At 42.8% G+C, this 23,046-nt stretch overlaps 1 protein-coding gene across 1 annotated transcript in view; it reads left to right on the top strand.

The window, feature by feature from the left end:
- The window catches only part of LOC138301701 (bifunctional heparan sulfate N-deacetylase/N-sulfotransferase 3), a 546,324-nt gene that overhangs the window by 197,664 nt on the left and 325,614 nt on the right, over positions 1 to 23,046 (top strand). The window contains exon 5 of the mRNA XM_069242218.1: positions 10,775 to 10,960. Coding sequence (XP_069098319.1) covers positions 10,775 to 10,960 — 186 coding nt within the window. The remainder of the gene's footprint in view (positions 1 to 10,774; positions 10,961 to 23,046) is intronic.

Raw genomic sequence — 23,046 nt, 5'->3', positions numbered from 1 at the left:
TTCCGGGGTCCCCATACTAGCGTGTGAATTACATGACATTTCTCAAATAGATGTCTTTTTTATACACTGTCTTACATTTGGAAGGAAAAAATGTAGCGAAAGACAAGAGGAAATAACACTTGTTCTGCTATTCTGTATTCCCCCAAGTCTCCCGATAAAAATTGTACCTCACTTGTGTGGGTAGGCCTAGTTCCCACAACAGGAAACACAACCTTTGTCACATCACATTTTTACATTGAAATCTGACGTGATTTTTGGAAAGTGCCTAGTTGTGTATTTTGGCCTCTAGCTCAGCTGGCACCTACGGAAACCTACCAAACATGTGCATTTTTCAAACCTGGATGCCTAGGGAACCCAGAATCCTTTGCAAAACTCAAAATTTGGCAAAAAAACATTTTTTCCTCAAATTTCTATGATAGAATGTTCTGGAATCTGAGAGGAGTCACAAATCTCCTTCAACCCAGCATTCCCCCAAATCTCCTGATAAAAATAGTACCTCACTTGTGTGGTAGGCCTAGGGCTTGTGACAGGAAATGCCCAAAAAACAATGTGGACCCATGACAGTTTCCCAAAGAAAACTGACATGTTTTTTGCGAAGTGCCTAGATGTGAATTTTGGCCTCTAGCTCAGCCAGCACCTAGGGAACCCTAGCAAACCTATCCATTTTAAATACTAGACACTTAGGGGAATTCAGAATGGGGTGACTTGTGGGGTTCTCACCAGGTTCTGTTAAAGTTGACAAAAAAAACACATTTTCCTCACATTTCGGTGATAGAAAGTTCTGGAATCTGAGAGGAGCCACAAATTTCCTTCCACCCAGTGTTCCCCCAAGTCTCCAGATAAAAATGGTACTTCACATGTGTGGGTAGGCCTAGTGCCTGTGACAGGAAACACCCCAAAACGCAACAAGAACACATCACATTTTTACATTGACAACTGACGTGTTTTTGGGAAAGTGTCTAGCTGTGGATTCTGGTCTCTAGTTCAGCACCTAGAAAAACCTACCAAACCTGTGCATTTTTTTAAACTAGACACCTAGGGGAACCCAGGATTGAGTAACGTATGGTGCTCTCACCAGGTTCTGTTACACAGAATCCTTTGCAAAGTTCAACATTTGGCAAAAAAAACTTTTTTTTCTTCACATTTCGATAGTAGAAAGATCTGGAACCTGAGAGGAACCACAAATTTCCTTCCACCCAGCATTTCCCTACGTTTTCCGATAAACATGGTACCTCACTTGTGTGGGTAGGCCTAGTGCCCATGACAGTAAATGCCCCAAAACACAACATGGACACTTCACATTTTTTCAAAGAAAACTGATCTGTTTTTTCGCAAAGTGCCTACCTGTGGATCTTGGGCTCTAGCTCATCCGGCACCTCAGAAAACCTAGCAAACCTGGACAATTCTGAAAACCAGACACCAAGGGAAACCTAGGATGGGATAACCAGGTTCTGTTACCCAGAATCCTTAGCAAACCTCAAAATTTGGCAAAACAACACTTTTTCCTCTCATTTCGGTGCTGCAAAGTTCTGGAATCTAAGGGGAGCCACAAACTACCTTCTACCCAGCATTCCGCCAGGTCTCCCGGGAAAAAATGGTTCCTCACTTATGTGAGTAGGACTAGTGCCCACAACTGGAAATGCCCCAAAATACTACGTGGGCATATCAAAATTATCAAGTACAAAACTACCTGTTTTTGCGGGGGCACCTGCATTTTTGGTCCTGGTTTTAGCAGCCATCTAGGGAAACCTACCAAACCCAGACATTTCTGAAAACTAGACACCTGAGGGAGTCCAGGGAGGTGTGACTTGCGTGGATCCCCCAGTGTTTTCTTACCTAGAATCCTCAGCAAACCTCAAATTTATCTAAAAAATCACATTTTTCCCACATGTCTGTGTGGGATCACCGTACCAGCACAAATTTCCTATCACCCAACGTTCTCCTCAGTCACCCGATAAAATTGATACTTCACTTGTGTAGGTGGGCCAAGTGCCTGTGACAGGGAAGAAACAAGTTGAAATTGAGGGGGAACCAAAGCGGGTCCAAAAGGGCAGTTTGAAAAAAAAAGTTTTAAGGCTGAAAAGTGGGCAGAATTTTAATCGGTATAGATGTGACAATGCTGTCTGGTAGGAATTTTGTGGATTCCTGCAGATTCCGGAAGGTTCCATCACAAAAATATGGGAAAAATTTGTGATTTCAAGCAAAGTTGGAGGTTTGCAGGGCATTGTGGTTACGAAAATGGTGCGGGGTGCATGTGAAGCACACCACCCTGGACTCACCCAGATGTTTCGTTTTCAGATGTGTCTAGGTCTCATAGATTTTTCTACATGGCAGCGTCCCAATGTCCAAAATGTGCAGCCCCCACCATTTCAAGTAGAACGATTTTGGGAGTTAGACAAGCTCTCATGGCCTAAATGTAAAGCTAAAACCCAAAATAATCAAATGTCCTCTTGCTTTCCATTGGGATAAGATCTTTTAGTGTGTGTGTGGGAAGAGCTGAAAGACTGTTACCCCCTTCAGTTGGGGTGAGGACACAACCATGCCCATATTGGTTGGTAGCCACGCCCCCCACAATTTTTTTAATTCCCATCTAGTAGGCTTTCTGTCCCCCCCCCGGGGAGTGAATCAGGGGTAATTGCCCCATCTGCCCACCGGCAGGCAGAACATCTTTGTCCCAATTTATTTGGAGTGAGGGTATGGCCATACCCCCTCCCTCTTTTTTTAAAACAGTTCTTCCCTGGTCTCTGGTGGGCTTTCTGCCCGCTTGGGAGCAGATGGAACTTACAAAAATAGGCCGATCTGCCCCCAAGGGGGGCAGAAATGGCCAATAGTAATGTGCCCCCATGGGGGGCAACCCTTGCCCAAGGGACTTCCCCCCCAAACAAAACACACACACACCAATCCTGGTGCCTAAGTGGTTTCTGCCCCCCCCCGGGGCAGATCACAGCCTAATAGAAATAGGCCAATCTTCCCCAAAGTGGGCAGAAATGGCCTAAAAACAATTTGCCCCCCCAGCCCCCCCTCCCACCCCCAAGTGAGCAACCCTTGCCTAAGGGGTCGCTCCACACATCTAAAAAGTAAAAACAAAAATTATCCCTGGTGCCTAGTGGCTTCTGCCCCCCCTAGTGACAGATCGGCCTAATTAAAATAGGCTGATCTGCCCCTGGGGGGGCAGAAAGGCCTACTAAAAAAATGCCCCCCTTGAGGAGCGGCCCTTGCTGCAGAAATGCTCAGACAGACATGAATGGAAAGGAAAGGCCTTTCCTTTCCTGTCCTCTGCCTGCCCCCAAACCCTGATCGGAATCTCTTCCGGTTGCGTTGAAAGCTAAGCTTCCAGCGCGATGGGGTCGGCCTCGGATGAGGTCTGCGTGCGATCGCACACTTATGTCATCAGATGTCACTGGGGGTGGAGGGGATTGGGAGAGGAAGGGGAAGGGATGGGAGTGGGCGTGGGTGGGAGGCTCAATGGGGCATGAGCCAGTCCCTGGATGTAACGGTTATGTCCTTGGCATCTGAGTGTTGCAGCCAAGGACGTAACCGTTATGTCCTTGGTGACCAAGGGGTTAAAGAAGAGCTACCAAACTGGAATAAATAACACTATTTGATAATGGATGGCATATCACCAAACTTCATGGGGCAGAGGAACTACATCATGCACACTTTGACCGAAGAATGCATTACAAGTTTAACCACTTCTCCTATCCTTCCCCACTCAACAGCCTCCTATTTGCTGCTAAGAACCTAGGCTATGTGAACACCAGATGTAAGAAGTAAAGGGGGCTCATAGATCCCTCTTTCCTTCATGTTAGTGTGCTTCATTTGTGATCCCTGTGAAGATTAGTAGGAAGAGTTGTTCCAGCTGCTACTCCTGGCTACCTATTATTGATGTCCGTACCCCTGATTGTACTCCCTCTTCAACACATATGTATCATTCCCCATTATTTCTTTCTCGTCTTATCTTTTTATAATACATTGGATTCTGTAATCCCTGTATAAATGCATGCCTCTAATTTCTTTATATTCGGAGACTAGTGATATGACCAATCTCCGATTATAAAGAAATGACATCAGAACTCAACTATTATAAGTTATTGCAATTGAGTTCTGATGTCACAGCTTTCTGTCAGTGCCACCAGCTGAGGTGAAAGGCAGGTCAGGCCCTGGAGCATACCAGAATCAGCTGTTTAAAGCAACAAAAGGGAACCCGCTTTGCTTTGTCCTGCTATATTTTAATAGCTTACAATGACCAGCAGAGTGAATATGTTTTTTTGCACTCGTTAGACAGAGAAAAGCTAGAATCTTTCTGTATGTTTCTACACATTCTGAGTTATTGCAGCTTTTTTTCACAAAAACTGATTTGTATTGAACTGTTTCTAGTATATGTTTGCAACACATATCTAACAGGTTTTTGGTGTGTTTAATTTTGCACTAGAGGTTTATTTTTATTCTTCATGTTTGCAAACATGTTTGCTATTTCAAATGAAAGAGCTAAGCACCAAGGTTTCAAGTGGTTTGTGGGAGAGGTGATACTGTGACCATGTATTATATGAGATAAAGTACCCCCTGGCTTATGTGGGATAAAGTACCCCCTGCAAGTTACCTCAGAGTTCCATACCTTATGAAGTTTTCTACCGCCTTCTTCTTTATGGTTATGGAACTCCTCAATGACTTGCAATATCCTTTTAATATAATGTACGACAGGTGGTACTTTATCACTTATATTTTGTGATTGCCAATTGTTTCTGGTAATGTCTATGATTTGCTGTAAGGTGATATGTAGTCACTAAAAAAACAAATCAAATTAAATATATTTCTGCATGTGCATTACAGAGATAGAACGCATGAGATGTTACATGTCATCTTTACATAATATCACACATCTTGGATAACATTTATCTTCAAGTATTTAAGTAAGAAATTACACATAGCATAAATAATATGCTCTTGACATACTTTACTAGTGGGGTCATTTAGACCCATGATTACATGTTTTTGACGAAAGTGCTAAAAAAGTTTTTTAAGTGTCCAATTTTGTCGTTTGTGATGGAAATGGAGTACACTCTAACACCAGCCAAGGATCCAGGACATTTTGGGCACCACTTGGGGTTAGGATTCAACCTCCGAGAAGCCACCAGCAGGGTCCAGGGCAAATCCAATTGGAACTGGTCAGCTCAGCAGAGATTTGGGTTTCTTACAACTTTTGTGTTCCTAGAGCTGAACAGGAGCTTAGCCAACTAGCGCCTGCATTCCACTGTTGTATCCTGGCTACAAATGGGGAGCAGGTCCAGCCCTTGGGGTTTCTCTCCATAGTTTCAACAGCAGGTGCAATCCTTCTTCAGTCTTCCAAAGGTCCTGAAGTGTTCTGAAGATGGTACTGGCGATTTCACTTTTATACCCGGTAACAGCCTGTGTGTGGCAGAAACTTCTAGTCACTCCCTAACAAATGTGGAAAAGGTTCATGGGGTACCCCAAACTACTTTTGCAGCACTTCCTGTGTTTGTTGCTATAAACTATCCCACAGTGCTCTTCTGTGAGGTGTAAGTTGCATCTGCCTGTGACAGGGAATACCCCTCTGAAACTTGTACTTTTGGTGGGAAATCCCTCAGGCCATCCTGTCAGGAGGACAAGGCCCTTTTTTCTCATTTACACATCCCAGCAGGCTGCCAGGTGACAGGTGGGCATTAACTCTGAAATGGCTGCTGGAGGTCTTATACAGAAACATGTGAACATTCTAATAGTGGCATTTTCAAATTAGTAAGTTAAAATCAGACTTGACCATTAGATTGAATTTTAAACTACTAATAATTGCAGTCCTTGAACCAGATTTCTAGATATTTCGAAACTGGTGTTATACATTATAAGGTGTTCCAATATAACACAGTGATTTTCTATGGGGGAGCCAGCTTTGCCACAGTGAAAAGAACCTTTGAGATATTGCCAGTGCCAGGACATGTAAAATTATCGTACGCATGTCCTACTTTTGACATACCAAACACCTTGCTCTATAGGCATTTAGAGCCTACCTTATGGGTGATTTATAAGTATCAAAAAGTAAGAGGCACACAGAATGACCATGCAGCACGCTCATAGGCAACGCACAAAATCCCTAAGAGTGCCCGAATGTCACAGTATTACGTAAAGGAGTGATTATTTCAGAAAGGCGTGCAACTCCACCAAGGCCCCTGCTGCATAGAAAGCCTTAGAGGCAAAAAGAGCCCCAAAGATAAACTCAAACAGGTAGAGAAGCAAATCGTTAAATACAGTTAGAAGACAGTCCAATACTCCAGTAGCAGAGACAAAGCAAATCTTCAGTTTGGATTCTTTTTAATTCCAATGATAGGTATTCACACAGTTCTCATGTTCTTATTGCGACACATAGTACAGAAAATTGTCAGCCAATGCGTTTCGCCCATCAACAAAGGGGCTTCTTCAGGGCTGTAATGTGACACAGAGCAAAAGTGTACACAATATAAGAAAGATGATAATTGCATAGTACCAAAACAAATGACACTTTTCTTACAGATATGATATCACTCATGCACGTTTATGCACGTTTTGTGCTCTCACAGTGTTGCTAATAGTGATCTATTCTGTGTTGGTATGTGGTGTATCATTAGTTTTGTCGCTATGCAATTATCATCTTTCTTATATTGTGTACACTTTTACTCTCTGTCACATTACATAGCTCAAGGGAGACTGTAATGATAAAGTTCATTACTGCTAGTTGGCTGCTAGTTCTCATCATGAACAGTTCCTTATTTACAGCGTTATAGTTAATGCCGCTCTCTGCTTTTGCCACATGCAGGAAATGGCACATTTTCATTAAATATTGGTTATAATTTGGAAACATTTGATGTAGACAGTGCATTGCAATACAATCTTTTCTACTGGTGTTAGCAGCCAGATTGGGATTTCAGATCGTTAGTTATAGTATTTGGTGGCTGAGTAAAGATGCTGCTGAGAAACTGTAGACAAATAGGAAAGACACTAGGGCCAGATTCAGAGTCAAATGGACCAACATTACTGCAAGAAATTTCGCTCTGTCTGATTCATAATATGTAGGTTTTTCCACACCCTGTATTTCCGGTTGTGGGAGAACTATTTCCAGTTTTTCCGCCTGGAAAAGTCACAAGACATTGATTGCAGCAGAAGCCACGCCTCATTCCCCATGAAATGCTCCCCTAACCCCCGCTAGAAAAATTCTTCACCTTCGTTCCTCTACATCCCTCACCACTGTGATCGGCCCCTCCCTCCATCCCAACCGCAAGCCCAAGTATACATTTGCCACCTACACAGAGCAGGTGGTAAATGTATGCATTAAAACTCCATAGAATTGAGATTTCTTTCTGCATTTGTGACAGAATAAATTGGTCCCATGAAATAGTTTACCGTTTCATGGGTTTTATTCGTAATTTGAAAAAAAAACTGCTGCAGATTTACCAGGCAATAACAGTAAAATCACAAGCTATATTGCCATTGCACCAGTGCCCTGAAACGTAACCAGGCCCTGGGTGCGCAAAGGGTTGAATATGAGTATTTCAGGTTGGTAGCAATAGGAGGAGTTTCAGTTTCCAAGACTGGGCATGTGAATGTAGGATGCATTTGTACCCACTATGCATGTCCCACAGTAGCAGGAAATTCCCTCCATTTACAAATGAAGCTAATTTGAAGGAAAACTTCAATACTTTTAGCCCTAAAATCGGAAAGATGCCTCTACAGGTATTCAGATACTAGAACTGGGTAATAACTTGTTTGCTAATAATGACACCTTCATTACCATTTTTTACCTGCCTACATAGTTCGGCTAACTTGCCTAAACCCCTGAGGGGTGACTTTATAGACCAGAAGGACCTCTCTTACATAATGAGAGGAAACACAGCTGGAAGTACAGCAGCGCTTGACTCGTAATACGTGTGTCTGTTCAGTTTTTGGGACCATGGAAGACACAGAAATCCTGATCACTGGGATGCTGTTCTCTGAAGTTTGCAAGGAACGTGGGTTCATTAACCCTTTACTTGTTCCTTCCTGAGGGTTTTGCGAATCTCCAATCAATATGTACGATAATGCATTTATACTTTTTATGCTACCCTGTCAGTGTTTTGTATTAGTGTGTTGCAGGGCACGACTGGAAAACAAAGTCAGCCCTGACAAAATGCTCAAACCGCTCTGTACTTCAGAAAGAATAGATAGACATGATTTGGGCATGGCAGCCCTTTCAACTTTGAAAGCAGTCTCCCTAACCTGCAGGCCACAGGGAAAATACCCGAGAGGCAGAATGACTAATTCAGCCTAGTATGTCAACTATTTTCTCCAGTGTACTTAAATGATTTGAACACTCCGAAAGGCCTGGTGTCCAACAAGGGAATTAGCAATCCAGTTCCACCTTCTCTCATTCATTCAGACTCACCGCTGTGCTCTCGCGTCTCGTTTCTATTGGCATGCTCAAAAGAGGGCGCCACTCAGCGCAAGCTGCCCTTTCCAGCACTGATCCTTTACAGAGTCGGCAAGAACATAGATGACAGGCCTCAACCATATAAGCACTATGAATTAGATCTTCAGAGGCAGATAAATCCCATTTGTGTGAAAGAGTGGGGCTACACCTGTGACAAGTAGGGCTTCTTTGGGACAGCATAGAAATCTTATGTCAGATAGTATGAACTTTTTAGGTAAACAGGCATGTTGTCATGTCAGTGAAAATGTTTTACGTAAATTTGTCAAGTTTCACCAGAGTGGTGAAATTCAATAAAGTCTCTCGACGCATCTATCCTGTCGGAGAACCTCACAATGGCTTAAGCACACCTATAGAGTGCCCATGCTGTAACTACTGTTTTGGCTGCAACTGGAGGAAAAAAGACTCATTGCCGAAAGCTATGAGCATGAAAGATCTGCCTGCAACTCCTAGTAAACATGAGAACATCTTAGAAGCCCTGCTGCATCCATTAAATGGTTAATTGCATGCAAACGCATGCAATAATTTATGTAGCTTTAGACATGAGCTACCAAAAGAGATCAGCAAAAGAAAGTGGATATTTACCTATTGTCTCAGCAGCATGGTGTAAAGATTTATACTAAAAATAAGAAGTCTGAAAAGAGTCACTGATGAGTCAAGGGTAGGAGGAATAAAGCTAGTTGTCTTCAAATATTAGCAAGGTTTGGAACTCTGGCAAAAGGTTGCTTGTTGCTGACTATCGTCAATCCAGGACTACAAGGCAGCCCCTGTCCATCTTGAAATATACAATGAAATGATGGGTGCGCCCAATGCTTTTTCATTCAAAATTGACTTTTTAGCAGCCATTTAGCCTTGAAGTTAAATACTGTTGCAGCCTTTTCCATCACCATTAAGTCATATCTCTCCACTTGCAACCACCATATTTTGATTAGGACAGATTCACTGTCACAGATACATTGTTGTAACATGTTACATTTGGAATTAACAGCAGAAATGATATGGTCTAAAAGTTGACGGAATAAGATCACTTGCCTCTTCCATGAAATACATTTTGGAAACTTGTAAACCCCACTCTGTATGAGCTGCACAATCCCCTGATTAAATTTACAGTTGAATTAAAAATTATCCTCTTTTTGTCAAGGGTAGGCCAGTGTAAAAGTATGTCTGATCTGCCTCAATAATTCAACAACCCACCAGGCGCTGACAACTTACTTTACGTTTCTAGTGACCATGTAAGAAGAAAAGATCACAAAGTCATTGAGTGACCATATTAGGCCCAACTCTTGTGAAACACACTCAACAGTTCCACAGAAATGTACCAATGATCACCTGGAAACGATGCTAAACGTTTCTGTTTCAAAGTTCATTTTCAGATGCCACAAAATCAAACATAATTTGCAGTTATGGAAAATGCAGATATTTATGGCCTAATATTTAACAAATGGTGCATAATGAGATTATGAGCAAACAGATGGTTTTGAAGGATGATTTCAGGACATTATTCTGATTGCATGCCAATTTAACCTAACCACATTGTGACCTTGGATAGGATCACAGTGGTGAAACAGAGGTTAGTTGGTTAATTTAATACATCGTTTGTATATTGTATTTACAAAATCACATTTTAAATGGATTGATGTGAAAAGGAACACCTATCACATTTGGAAAGTGGTTGTCTACTGTTACAAGAAGGACTTTGAGGCTGCCTTGTTAGAGATGCATAACTCACAATTAGCAAGGGGAAACTGAGGATGACAGCTGCACACAGCAAAAGCCGCTCAGCAGTCTCAGCCACTGAATGCGCATAAGATGGATACCTCTCTCGGCGTATTCAAAAATGCTTTTGCGTGAGTATGAGAGGCAGTAGATGACTCACCCCTCATGAACTGGGATACCAATTAAAAGAGAACAGATGCTGTAACTCTGATGACTTCAACCCACAACATTTACCAAAAACAAAAAACATAATGACTGCATTAAGCTGTATACTGGCAGAGGTGGTGTGTGCATTTTTCTGCTAAAACCACTATTGTCGTAATGGTTATTTCTGGTCAGCACATAACCTATCTACAATTGTAATTATAGTATTTCGGGCTCATTGGGTGCTTGGAAAACCAAGTTTGAATTTTAAGCGGCAGATGCTGCGAAGGAGAGCACAGCTGGGGCACGTTTGTACACATCTGTATACCAGGTATCTCACAGTCTTATTAACAGCAAAAGTTATAGGAAGTCAGTCAAGTACTTATCAGATTCCAAGAATAGGTGTAAATGGCATATTCGGGTAAGTGCATGCTTCTAAACCAGAGTCCTTCCTTTGTGTTCTAGGAACACGGTATCCCGACTGACATGGGTTACGCGGTGGCGCCACACCACTCCGGCGTCTATCCGGTCCACCTTCAACTCTATGAAGCCTGGAAGAAAATCTGGAACATCAAAGTCACCAGCACAGAAGAGTATCCACACCTGAAGCCCGCCCGCTACCGGCAGGGCTTCATCTACAAAAACATCATGGTAAGTAAGGATTGGGGAAGCTCACACTTAAAGGGCCTTTGACCTCTTATAAAAATTCCTAGCCTTACAGTGTGAATGTGGAAAGCAGCAGTTTCATATAACATAAACCCTGGTGATTGACGTTAAAAGGTATTTTTGTCCTGCTATGTGAATTCTAAGATTTGTGAGAAACAGAAAATGAGGGCAGAACACGTCTCTTCCCTTAGGGATTTAATGACTTTCTGTGAGCATCCAACGTCACGTCAGCACACCTATAAATACACTGGAATGGCACAGTTAATGAAACATCCGGCAGTTTCCAGCATGAATGTCTTGCACGCGAACTTTTATGTCGGTGCCAAAAATTGATTTTTTATCAAGTCGAGTCAGCACATCTAAAAGTGCAACATTTATTATTCTGAACTCGTGAAATAAATAAAACCGCCATTTTAATTAAGTCTTTTATTGGCAACAAAATTACTTAGCTGTTGGAGGGTTTTTACGGATACTGATTTAGCGCAACTGAGAGAGTGAGTTATTTGCTCATTGAGAGAGCACGTGTGAGTGAGTGCAGTTGGGCTTGTTTCATTAGGATCAGGAGCGCAACTAGACTCTGAGCTCAAGGTGGGGGCGGCTAATACTTTGATACGTGGCGTCATAGCCATTTCCAGAACCTGGGTCACAGTGACTAGCTGAGTCTTCCTTCACTACATAATCTGGACAGCACAATAGCACGTAGATTGCGGAAGTTGTGTTCAGTGGTACAACAGGTAACCCTGAATTCCAGCTTCCATTTTACATTCATGCTTTTGATATGTTTGGCAAGTATCACAACCTTCTGAAAACAACTCATATTTGATAAGATGTTGGTTCTAACATCAGATGATGAAGCATAGAAACTGAGCATAAAATATGATTATCCATGATGCATCTACAACTCAAAAATTAGAATTATCTAGCAGTATCAGCTGTCAGGACATTTGCTAAACCTGGCAGGGTGTTGGTATTGCTGCTGTTGGGGTTCATCAAGGCAGTTGATGGACCAGAAACTAAACATAGTTCTAAACATCTTTCACTGATCAATAAAAAGGAGAGCTGAGAGGCTCAAGGTGGGTCAAATGATCAACAATGTATTGCTATTCATGGTCAAAGGGTATGTAACGTCAGGTCCAATTTGGTACTTTAATTGTGTGGAGTCAATGACTGCACAGAACCAACACCCAAGCATGCATCACATATGTGAACATTAGTAGTAGCAGTTCCTCCTCTGCTTGCCATCCTGCAGCAACACAGCACTTTCTCTCCCTTTTTCCCTTTTCCAATCTCTATTTTCTATTGACCTGTTCAGTCTTCCTTCTTTGGATCCACAGAAAAGTCTCTCCTCCTCCCTCTTCTCATCCCTTCACTATCTACATCCATACCAACTTCATCACTTTTACTTCCTCCGCCAGTCGCTTGTACTCATCTCCTCTCTTAATTTTCTCCATCCCTCTTCTCCACTGCAAACTCATTTTGCTCTCTTCATTAAATTTTTCCTCAGACCTCCACCATATTAGTCTAGTGAACCTGGTACAAAATATCCTGGGAGAAGGTTTCTCTCAGGTGAGCTGCAAGTGATATTTTCATCTCACAGATGTCCCACAAGGCAGAATGTTGTACAACCCAGCTAGAGTGGATGCATGTTGCCAGATGGTCACAATGCCTCCTGCCAGCAGTTGAGTGTATAATCAAAGGTAGTAGTACAGCCACAATACTATGTGGTACATCCCCTCACGCCACCTTCCAAAAATGAAATGTTACTTCAAAGGCAGTCATAGCATTGCACTTTCCAAAAAGACACACTAAACAGGCCCAACATAAGAACCATTTACACGTTTTTCTCAAACAAAACATGCACATCATTGACAAGAATAATACACACTTACCTCCCAGACAGGCCAGGTACAGCATGAGCAGCAAAAAGAAGAGCCCAGGAGCCTCCTGACAACAACAGCGTGTGGAGGCTAGTGTGAGGGACAGGGTTTCACTATGGGGATCATCCCTGTATTAAATTAAGTGTTGGAAGATACGGAAAAGTGTAGAAGTCTGCTTTGAGGTCCCCAGCAATACATGCAGAAGGGGAGAATAGGGTATTATATTTTTTATTGTGTCCCCTAGGAGATCATTAGCCAGCTGGTAGGTGAGGTGGCATAACCCATCACATAAAAGACAGGAAAATTGTCAGATGGTACATAGCCATGGTGGTAAACACATTCAGGGTCATAATGTTAGAAGGCTGACAAAGCAACAAGGTAGGAGCTAAACACCTAGCCCAAAGCAGATGGTGAAAACTGAACAATCAACGCACCTTCCTCACTGTGAGCTAGGGGTGGAACAGAGTCCAGGGCATGTAAAAGGCCAGGATATGATGATAGCCCGACATGAGCCAGGAAGGCCAGGTTACAAACTCTGGCGTGATCCATGGACCTTTTTTATTTACCAAATATAAAATGTTGTGCTCTACATAGTGATTGCTATAGCAGATTTTGCAAGATGCAGAAAAGTGCTGGGTGGAATGTTTGAATTAATCTCAGCCAGTAGTAATTATTCAGGACCACACTCCAGTTCATGACTGTTTTGCCCACCAGACCACCCGAGACAGACATAAGCAAATCAGTCTTGGCCCTGAGACAATAGGAATAGCATAGCTCAGACTGCCAGGCCAGGATCCCTCTGAACAACACCACAAGCAACCCAAAACTGGCTAAGGCCCATTTGTCATGCTCAGTTGGGTGATTCAGCCCTATGATGTAGAGAGTAGATGATTCAGGTCTGGGACTCTTAGAGCATGGCACTGGAGAAAGCAATAAAGCAATGGGTGGAAAGCTAGAATTAATCTCTACCACTGGTAACTGCTTGAGACTGCATTCCAGTCCTTCGTTGTTTTGTCCACCATGCCACTTCTGACAAGAACCAGCCATATCTAAATCAGCCATGGTCCAGCTCCAATGTATGCATCACTGTAAATAATGTGTTCTACCCTTAAATCAGTGAAATTCATTTTATCATCCTCTGAAACATGAAAGGTTGGACACCCCTGCTTGAATTGAAAATTTCTTCAGGTTGCCCATAGAGGTCTGTAGATCACACAAAAATGGCATATATTACTACCTACATATACCCAACTGAATACAATGAGCAGCTTAGTGAACGCTCAGTCTTCTGAAGACTCACACTTGAATGAAGAGTGCATTGGAATTGATTGGTGACCTGGTATATGAGGAGGAATGGTATTTTAAAATTAGATTTGATCTCCTCATACATAGACAAGTAAAAGAAGTGAAGAAGTCTGAGGATATATTTAAGGGACTCCCATTGTACTAGTCCTGAAGAAGACCCATTGTGGAGCTGGGATTTGGCCCAAGATATAGAGGGGTCGAAACGTCGACGGATATATCATAGTCTGGATTGGTTTCTGCATAGTATCTTTGGAGGATTGAAGCAATTGATTTAGACTCTCTGAGGATGTGGCATGGATTTAATGCAGCAAACAGAAAAGAACCAACCGACTGTTTTTAATGTTTCTTGTATAGGTTTTTGATCCATTGGAATATGTATTATTCTTCTTTCTATCTATCACGAGCACTTTTTCTCACACTACCTGTCCTTTGGTGTGTTGTTTTATCAGATGGGCTGCCCATATAGGATGAATATTTTAAATTGATATTTATTGATAAGTAAATAAATGAATATTATATTTGTATGAATGAATAGTTTGTTTGTTTTCACCTATGTTGTTTTATGATATGTAAACAATTTGTTTTCCCCCGTTCGGGCATTGTTGTATGTAATGATACAATGAGCAGCAAGTAGGTGTATTGATGGAATGTTATTTTATTTTACTTTATTTGATGTCAAAATGTAATCTTTCTTTTGTGCGTTTTACATATAATAGTGCTGTGCAATATCGCTGGCTTCACAGCACCAAGAAGTAACAAAACTCCATTAGGATGGATGCTATAATTCAATAGGCTATGCTAATTTTAAGGATTTTTCCTTTGAAAGGCAAATTTATTTTGGCACAGCACAGTCTTTTAACCTCCATGTGGTGGGTATTTATTGTGGTTCATATGTTGAAGTGAAAGTGTTGCTGAGTACCCTTGTTATTTACTTGTTGAAGGGTGTGGGATGTGATAATGTCATTTTTGACCCCTGCCAACTTGCACCTATCTTTATTAAATCGGGTAGGTCTTTGCTTTTTGTTATGTCATTGACGATGTTATCTAATAAGAGACAGGAAGGAAGCAGCAATTTTGGAAAGTAATAAAAACACCCGTGGCTTATCAGAGCTTTAACCATACTTTAGATGTAGCTGAAGGTCAAGCGAGCCGCCTCAGCCCAGCCAGCCTACGGACAGGGAACCAGATGGGGGAGTGTGGGGAGGGGTTGGCTAAAGCCGTCTCAGCCAAATGGTCGTGCACATCTGATTAGGATGGTTAGAGATTGAATAAAAGGGTGAGTGAGTGGATTACTAAATTGGTGACTGAATGATTTACTAAGTGATGAGTGAGTTATGTTAGTGCAAAAGTAGAGTGTGAGACGTTTTTTTGTCAGTCAGTGAGAGAGTACACAAACAACCGAGTGAGGGAGGGCGTAAAGTATACCCAGGGGCGTAGCTTCAGGTATGGAGTTTGGGGTGTTACACCCCCCCACCAAATAAATGTGTTTTCTGGGAAATAGTTGGGCACAGGTGCTTTAAGTCGGCTATGATAAGGTGTCTGTCGGATTTCACAAGGAAACTTTACACACAGACAGCCACAAATATATGCACACACTCTCCCTCTGCTTTGAAATTCTTCAGAAATGCTGGTTATTTTACAAAATATTGTGTTCTCTCTCCCTTAGTGCCCCTATCATTCTGCATTAGTCTCCATTTCCACTGCCCCTTTCTCCCCTCTCATGTGCCCTGCTTGTCCCTTAATACATTTTGACATCATACGCCAGCGCGATTGTTCGAAAACCTGAAGCTTACCCCGCTCCCAATCTTACAGACCGAGCTATGTCCCTGGCTATACCTCATGCAGTTTGGGCAACTAAATGTCCACCGGGCAGAGGTTACTGAGCTACAATGCAACACTAGAAGACGAAGGGAGATCTGTCTTGAATTAGTTGTAAGCATGAATGGTTGCTTTTAAAACGTAGGAAGAGATTCACATGTGAGTCATTGAGAACTGGTGACAATTTTAATCCGTATTAACTGCGGTTATGTGTGTTTTACTTCTGTTTCTTTAAAAGACATTCTGATTCCTGAGCTCCTGAGCAGTGTCCTAATGAAACTTGAGGGGGCCCTACTGCACAGTACATGGACCTCCACCCCCCTTACTTCGGACTCAGACAGGCGCTCTCAGGACAGGTTACTGGGCTGAGGGGCCCCATGGAGCTCAGGGCCCCCCCTGCACCGCAGGGGCTGCAGGGGCCTATGTTACACCAGTGACCAGAGGCAGACACGTAGGCTACATATTATTGCTTCAAAGGTAAACAGGAAGGAAATGAGGAGATATGGTTGGATAAGACAGTGTAATGTTGTACTTAGGAGTAGTTGTACGTCACAATATTGTGAACGTAAGTATTGCCTGAAATAAATATGGTGGCATACATATTCTCAAAAACATTGCTGCATTCAGTGTAGTTTTTACGTTTATTAATTCCATTGAGTTTATATTTTTGTAAACAAGGTATAGGGGACAGTATTTTTGCCAGTTCTTTATTTGTAATATAATAAGTGCTGTGCCCAAAGCGCTGCTCAGACACCAGCGGCTGGTGTTATAATATGTCAGAGCACAAACAGCAAGGGTGCGCAGTCCCGAATCCACATCAGGCCTCTTTAATTCAGTGCCAGGCACTCCCTTGCCTATTATCTCACTCTTACAGGTGTTTGCTTTCTCTCTCGACGATGGATTTTCTGTATTTTATTTCCTCTGTCTTTTCTTTTTGTTTGTTTTTCCATCAGCTGGCCTGGGGAAATGTCTGATGTAGAGAAATAAGTGCTGGTTCCCAAAAATAAGTGCCAGTGCCCCCCAGGGGCAATCACCGGCTCAAATTAAGCACTTTTTTTTTTTTGTGCCAAATTGTATTTAGGCCACTCTATTCTAGGACAATAGCTTGGATGCTGTACGGCGAGCATGCAACATTTCAATGTGCATCATTTGCACTATACCTTATTAAATCTTCTATAGGACAGGATTCCTAACACTTGTCATGGAGGGCCAGATCCGTGCAACAAATTGAGCGGTCATGCAGAAAATCTTAACTTTGATCCGGCCCTTCTGAGCCTACTCTGACAACATTACGTTTAGGAAAATCCTGAAAATTATTTTATCCAGCTAGTTCATCAGAACCTAGATTAGAACGTTTGTTTCTCCCCCGCCAACAACTGCACCAAACAACCACCAGGTCTGGGCACTTGATCCAAATTTCAGCGTACTATAATGCGAGAAAACGTACATCAACATATTTTTCAGTTAGATGACTATATATAATCATCCTCACTTTGTCTTGCACTCCCAAAGTACCCCCAAGGCAAACACAGTGTAACCTGTTGATAGGCACAAACAAATAGATAAAGAAATATATCCATGGAAATTAAGCAATTCTGTTACGTTGTTACGTCATGTGTAAGCACAGCTCATGGTTTAATATGTTTGTGCATATCTGTTTGAGTCTCTGCAAGGTGTGTTTTCTCTACTAGCTGCAGCAAAATAGATGAGTGCTTTCCTAAATAGTACAGATTAATCTGTACACTATTAAGGATGGAACACATTTCGGCCTAAATTCACAAGGGTTTTGCGCTGAGTTTGCGCTACTTTAGTAACGCAAACCTGACACAAAACCTTTTTGGGGATTAACAAACCAACGCAAATTGGTGTTTGCGGTGGCTTGTATTGAAAAGTAACGTAAAGCAGCGCAACAGATGAAGAGGACTAACTAAAGAACTAAAGATACAGAAAGGGACCAATAGAATGAGCAAGAGAGAGAAAGACATAAGTAAAGAATGAGAGAAGAAAGATGGTACATAAAACGTGAAAAAAAGAACAGAAAGAGGATGTTTGTGTAACAGGAAGGAAGGAAATGTGAAAGGAAAAAGGAAATCGATGAAAGGTAGGATGGAACGTTGAAAAAAATGAATGGCTGGAAGGGCCAAAGGATGGATAGATATAAAGGTGAAAGGTTCGATGGAAGACTGAAAGGATCAAGAGGTCAAAGGGTGAAAGGAGAAAAGTGTGGAAGAATGGAGAAGAGTGAATGGATGGATGGGTGAAAGGGTATGTGGTGGATACATGAATATTCGGATGGGTCGATGATAGAAAGTATGGGTGTATATTTGAAAGGATGAATGGATGGATGAGTGGATGGATGGAAAAGTGATGGTTAGCTGGGGCAGTGGGGTGGTGGATGGAAAAGGAAGGAATGAATAGATGAATGGATGAATAGATTGAAGAGTGAATGGATGTATAGGTATATGGGTGGAGGGTAAGAGGATGAAAATAATTCTTCTAAGGAGCATCAGATTTGCTCGCTTCACATGCTTGATGTGATTAGACATATGTTTTAACTTTTTCTGGCTACTTCTTAAGGATAAAGCCACCGTTGAGCCCTTACTGATAGAGTCTGAACCTTTACCCCAAATAATCCTTTTAGTACAAATTTGTAAGCTGTAAGGCAGGGCTTTCACTTTGAAATAATCTTTTGAGAAACTGAAATAATCATTTTGTGTATGTTTGCAGTTACTACATTGTTTTCTGCTTTGTTTCTTAGTCATGCTCTCTGCGCTACAGCCACTACTTATTAATAAGATTAGGTTGCTTACATTTTTCTTAACATTCTCAGAGTGCTTAGTTTCTCTATCTGATTATCCTTCAAACTAATCCGTCTATCCTCCTGTGTGAAGTGGCGAACAACAGAATTTGCTATAACTATATATTCATTTACTGAAGGAGGGTGACCTTTTCATGAAATTTCATTATAAAACCTTGTGAGGCATTTTTATACAGTGATGGCACTTTATGACACTGAATGATAAATTTAAGAAATTGTAGTACTAGTTGAGGGGAGTAAAAAAGTAAAAACACAACACAAGAAATACCGAAACTAATTTGAAATATAGAGGATATTTTAATAAATAAAATGACCTAACAATGACAAAAATCCAGTCAGTTGACCTGGAATTATGAGTTGTTAAAGTTTAAAGTAAAAATAGCTCCTAAATGTGAAATGCGCCAACTGCCATTATCTGGTTGTGCCAGATGAGGTCACAAGTTTAACCTGACTGTGATGGGGCACGGGTTGGGTGCAGGGCCAGGTTCCTCCTGCTGGGAGTTTCACCTTCAAACTTTGTGATGCGAGGCTCTGCATTGCTCGACATGGGATCTGTTGAAGCTGGCGATCAGGAGCTGCATGGTGCTGAGATGCAAATCTGTGTGACACTTTGCATCGGATTCAGTGAAGCCACAAATAAAGACCTGTACAGTACAGTACTGTGATGTGTGGTCTTGTGTTGCTCTGTGTCACTCTGCATTGGATCCTGTGAAACCTTCAGTTAAGCCGGGAGATGTTCACTCTGACTCCAGCCAAGCATTCATGACCTTGAGGACAGCACTTGGGGGCCAGCATTCACTCCCAGAGAGCCCATCATGGGGCCAGGCCAGATTCAGTTGCTGCTGGTCGGCTGGAAAGCAGGAAAAAATAATCCTTGTTGTGTCCCTGTAGTTCAAACAGGAGGTCAGCCAACTGACCATTGGAGCCACTCTGGAGAGACTGAGCTCAAAGTAACCAAGCCCAATCTTCCTTCTTCAGACAGCGGTTGTGCTTCTGAATCTTCCACAGGTCCAGGAATGTTCTGATGAGAGTTTCTGAAGGTCCCCCTTTTATACCTGGTGCCAGCCTTTTTGTAGGGGAATTCACTGGCCTATTCAAAAAGTGGTTCTGGTCAGTTCTTGCCCTTCCATGGTCCTGGCTCCAAACTATCTAGAGTGACAAAGGAAAAAGCAGCCCTGGCGTCAGGTTCCTTTGTGTGTGCTGCAGCCAGGGCCCTTTGAAACATAGCGTATCTCTATGTGGTCCCAAACTGAAGTTAACACTTATTAAATCTATTAAGGAACCTCAATGCTAATCTATGGGAGAGATAGCCTTACAACACTGAAAAACTAGTTTAGAAGTTTTTTACTACTGTGTTATGTAAAACGTATACTTACATGTTATAATTTTTAAATACCATGCACCCTGTCCTGTTAGTAATTAGGGCTACCTTAGGAGTGACTTATAGCTATTAAAAAGGAAGGATAAGGATTGGCATTTGCCAGGTCAAAATGAAACTTTAAAACTACACTGGCAGGCCCGAGACGTTTTAAAAGGCTACTTTAGTGAGTGGCACAATGACTGCTGCACCCTATCAGCAGCACTGAATTTTGTACCATATACTACAAACGTACAAATACATTTAGGCCCATATTTATACTTTTTGACGCAAAACTGCGCTAACGCAGTTTTGCGCCAAAAAAATTAGCGCCGGCTAACGCCATTCTGAAGCGCCATGCGGGCGCCGTATTTATTGAATGGCGTTAGCCGGCGTTAGCCGACCGGCGCTGCCTGGTGTGCGTGAAAAAAAAACACGTACACCAGGCAGCGCCGGCGTAGGGAAAAATGGCGTTTGGGCGTCTAAAAATGGGGCAAGTCAGGCTGAGGCAAAAAAAACGTCTTAACCCGATTTGCGCCATTTTTTTACGACGCCCATCCCCCATTGAAATGACTCCTGTCTTAGCAAAGACAGGAGTCATGCCCCCTTGCCCAATGGCCATGCCCAGGGGACTTCTGTCCCCTGGGCATGGTCATTGGGCATAGTGGCATGTAGGGGGGCACAAATCAGGCCCCCTATGCCACAAAAAAAAAAATACTTACCACAACTTACCTTCTCTTCCCTGGGGTGGGTCCCTCCATCCTTGGGTGTCCTCCTGGGGTGGGCAAGGGTGGCAGGGGGTGTCCCTGGGGGCTTGGGAGGGCACCTCTGGGCTCATTCTGAGCCCACAGGTCCCTTAACGCCTGCCCTGACCCAGGTGCTAAAATCCGGCGCAAATGCAGGTTTTTTTAACCCGCCCACTCCCGGGCGTCATTTTTGCCCGGGAGTATAAATCTGACGCAATAGCATCGCAGTCATTTTTTTAGACGGGAACGCCTACCTTGCATATAATTAACGCAAGGAAGGTGTTCACGCAAAAAAATGACGCTAACTCCATGAACTTTGGCGCTAGACGCGTCTAACGCCAAAGTATAAATATGGAGTTAGTTTTGCGTCGAATTTGCGTCGAAAAAAACGACGCAAATTCGGCGCAAACGGAGTATAAATATGCCCCTTAATATACCAATCAGCTGTATGCTAATTTTACCACGTTTTCATTGGGGAGCACAAGCACTTTACCACGGGAAACATCCTTTTTTACGACTTTTTTATTACGAAAGTCGTGGTTAACGAAAGCGTAACAACGCTTTTTTTAACCACGACTTCGTATTTTTGTGCCTTAACTATGTATGTTCTGAACAACGAACATGCGTGGTTAAGGTACAAAGAAGGGAGTTGGCGAAGGTAAGTGGTGGGTTTAGGTTTTGGGGTGGGGGTGGGGGGTCAGGGGGTTTTAGGTTTTGGTGTGGGGTTGGGGGGGTGGGACGTTTTTGGTTTTGGGGAGGGGGTGGGGGTTAGGGGGTTTTAGGTTTTGGGGTGGGGTTGGGGGGGGTGGGGCGTTTTTGGTTTTGGGGAGGGGGTGGGGGGTCAGGGGTTTTAGGTTTTGGGGTGGGGTTGGGGGGGTGGGGCGTTTTTGGTTTTGGGGAGGGGGTCGGGGGTCAGGGGTTTTTAGGTTTTGGGGTGGGGTTGGGGGGGTGGGGCGTTTTTGGTTTTGGGGAGTGGGTGGGGGGTCAGGGGGTTTTAGGTTTTGGGGTGGGGTTGGGGGGGTGGGGCGTTTTTGGTTTTGGGGAGTGGGTGGGGGGTCAGGGGGTTTTAGGTTTTAGGGTGGGGTTGGAGGGTGGGGCGTTTTTGGTTTTGGGAAGTGGGTGGGTGGTCAGGGGGTTTTAGGTTTTAGGGTGGGGTTGGGGGGTGGGGCGTTTTTGGTTTTGGGGAGTGGGTGGGGGGTCAGCGGGTTTTAGGTTTTGGGGTGGGGTTGGGGGGGTGGGGTGAGGGATGTAGGGTGAATGGTGCCTATTGCTAATGATTTTATCAGGAATGCCTTTACAACGAAAAATCGTTGTTAAGGCATTCGTGGTAAAATCATTAGTAGTAAGGACGAGGTCGGTGTTCCGACCTCGTTGTTAAGGTTAGTAGTTGTTTTTAATTCGGTGTTCCGTCATATAATCCTTTACCACTGATTATCAGGGAAAAATTACACAGAGTCCTAAAAGCTAGCAAAAGCAAGTTTAGCAAAAGAAGGAAGAGGAAGGCAAAAATCCAGGGTGACCCTGCAGAGAGGGCTGCATAATGGATTCCCATTTCAAGTGTGGACAAAACAAACCCAAATTCATCACACTCTCAGAGACTCTTTACTCCTCCCTTGTAGGATCACATGGTGGAAAGTATTTAAATATAACTTCACATATAGCAGATTATCTTCTTCCATGGCACTAATGAAGGTGCCAAATTTTCAGAAACAGTTTCTATGACCAAGCCACAGTCTGTAGCAGGAGACAAGCTTTACAATCACGTGCTTCAGCAAGGGCCTGTGCCAGAGTCAAATATCTTTGATCTATTACTTCTTTTCCAATATACCCTTCAGTCAGCTTACAAGAAGCCATTAGTAGAATTCTTACTTTGGCCTTTCAAGAGTTCAGCTTCCCTGACCATTGACACAGGCTTTCAGCTGTGGTGATCAAGAGGGAGCAGGTTTTTCTCAGTATTTCCATGGATGACCATTCAAATTCTGCATTCTCTTGTCTTACTCAGGTTCCAGCAGTATTCTGATTTCTAGGTTGTGGTGGCACTGACTTCAGAGAGGTAATCAAGCAGTGATATATATCCTGGCAGAATTCCCACACTGTCCCTTCCTAGATTTTCCAACACTGCCTGTCTTTTCTGGCAGAAGTTTTCTAAT

The sequence above is a fragment of the Pleurodeles waltl genome, chromosome 1_2 (assembly GCF_031143425.1).
Source record: "Pleurodeles waltl isolate 20211129_DDA chromosome 1_2, aPleWal1.hap1.20221129, whole genome shotgun sequence".
NCBI lineage: Eukaryota > Metazoa > Chordata > Amphibia > Caudata > Salamandridae > Pleurodeles > Pleurodeles waltl.
Note: the sequence above shows the minus strand (reverse complement) of the source record. Positions and strands in the feature narration are given on the sequence as shown.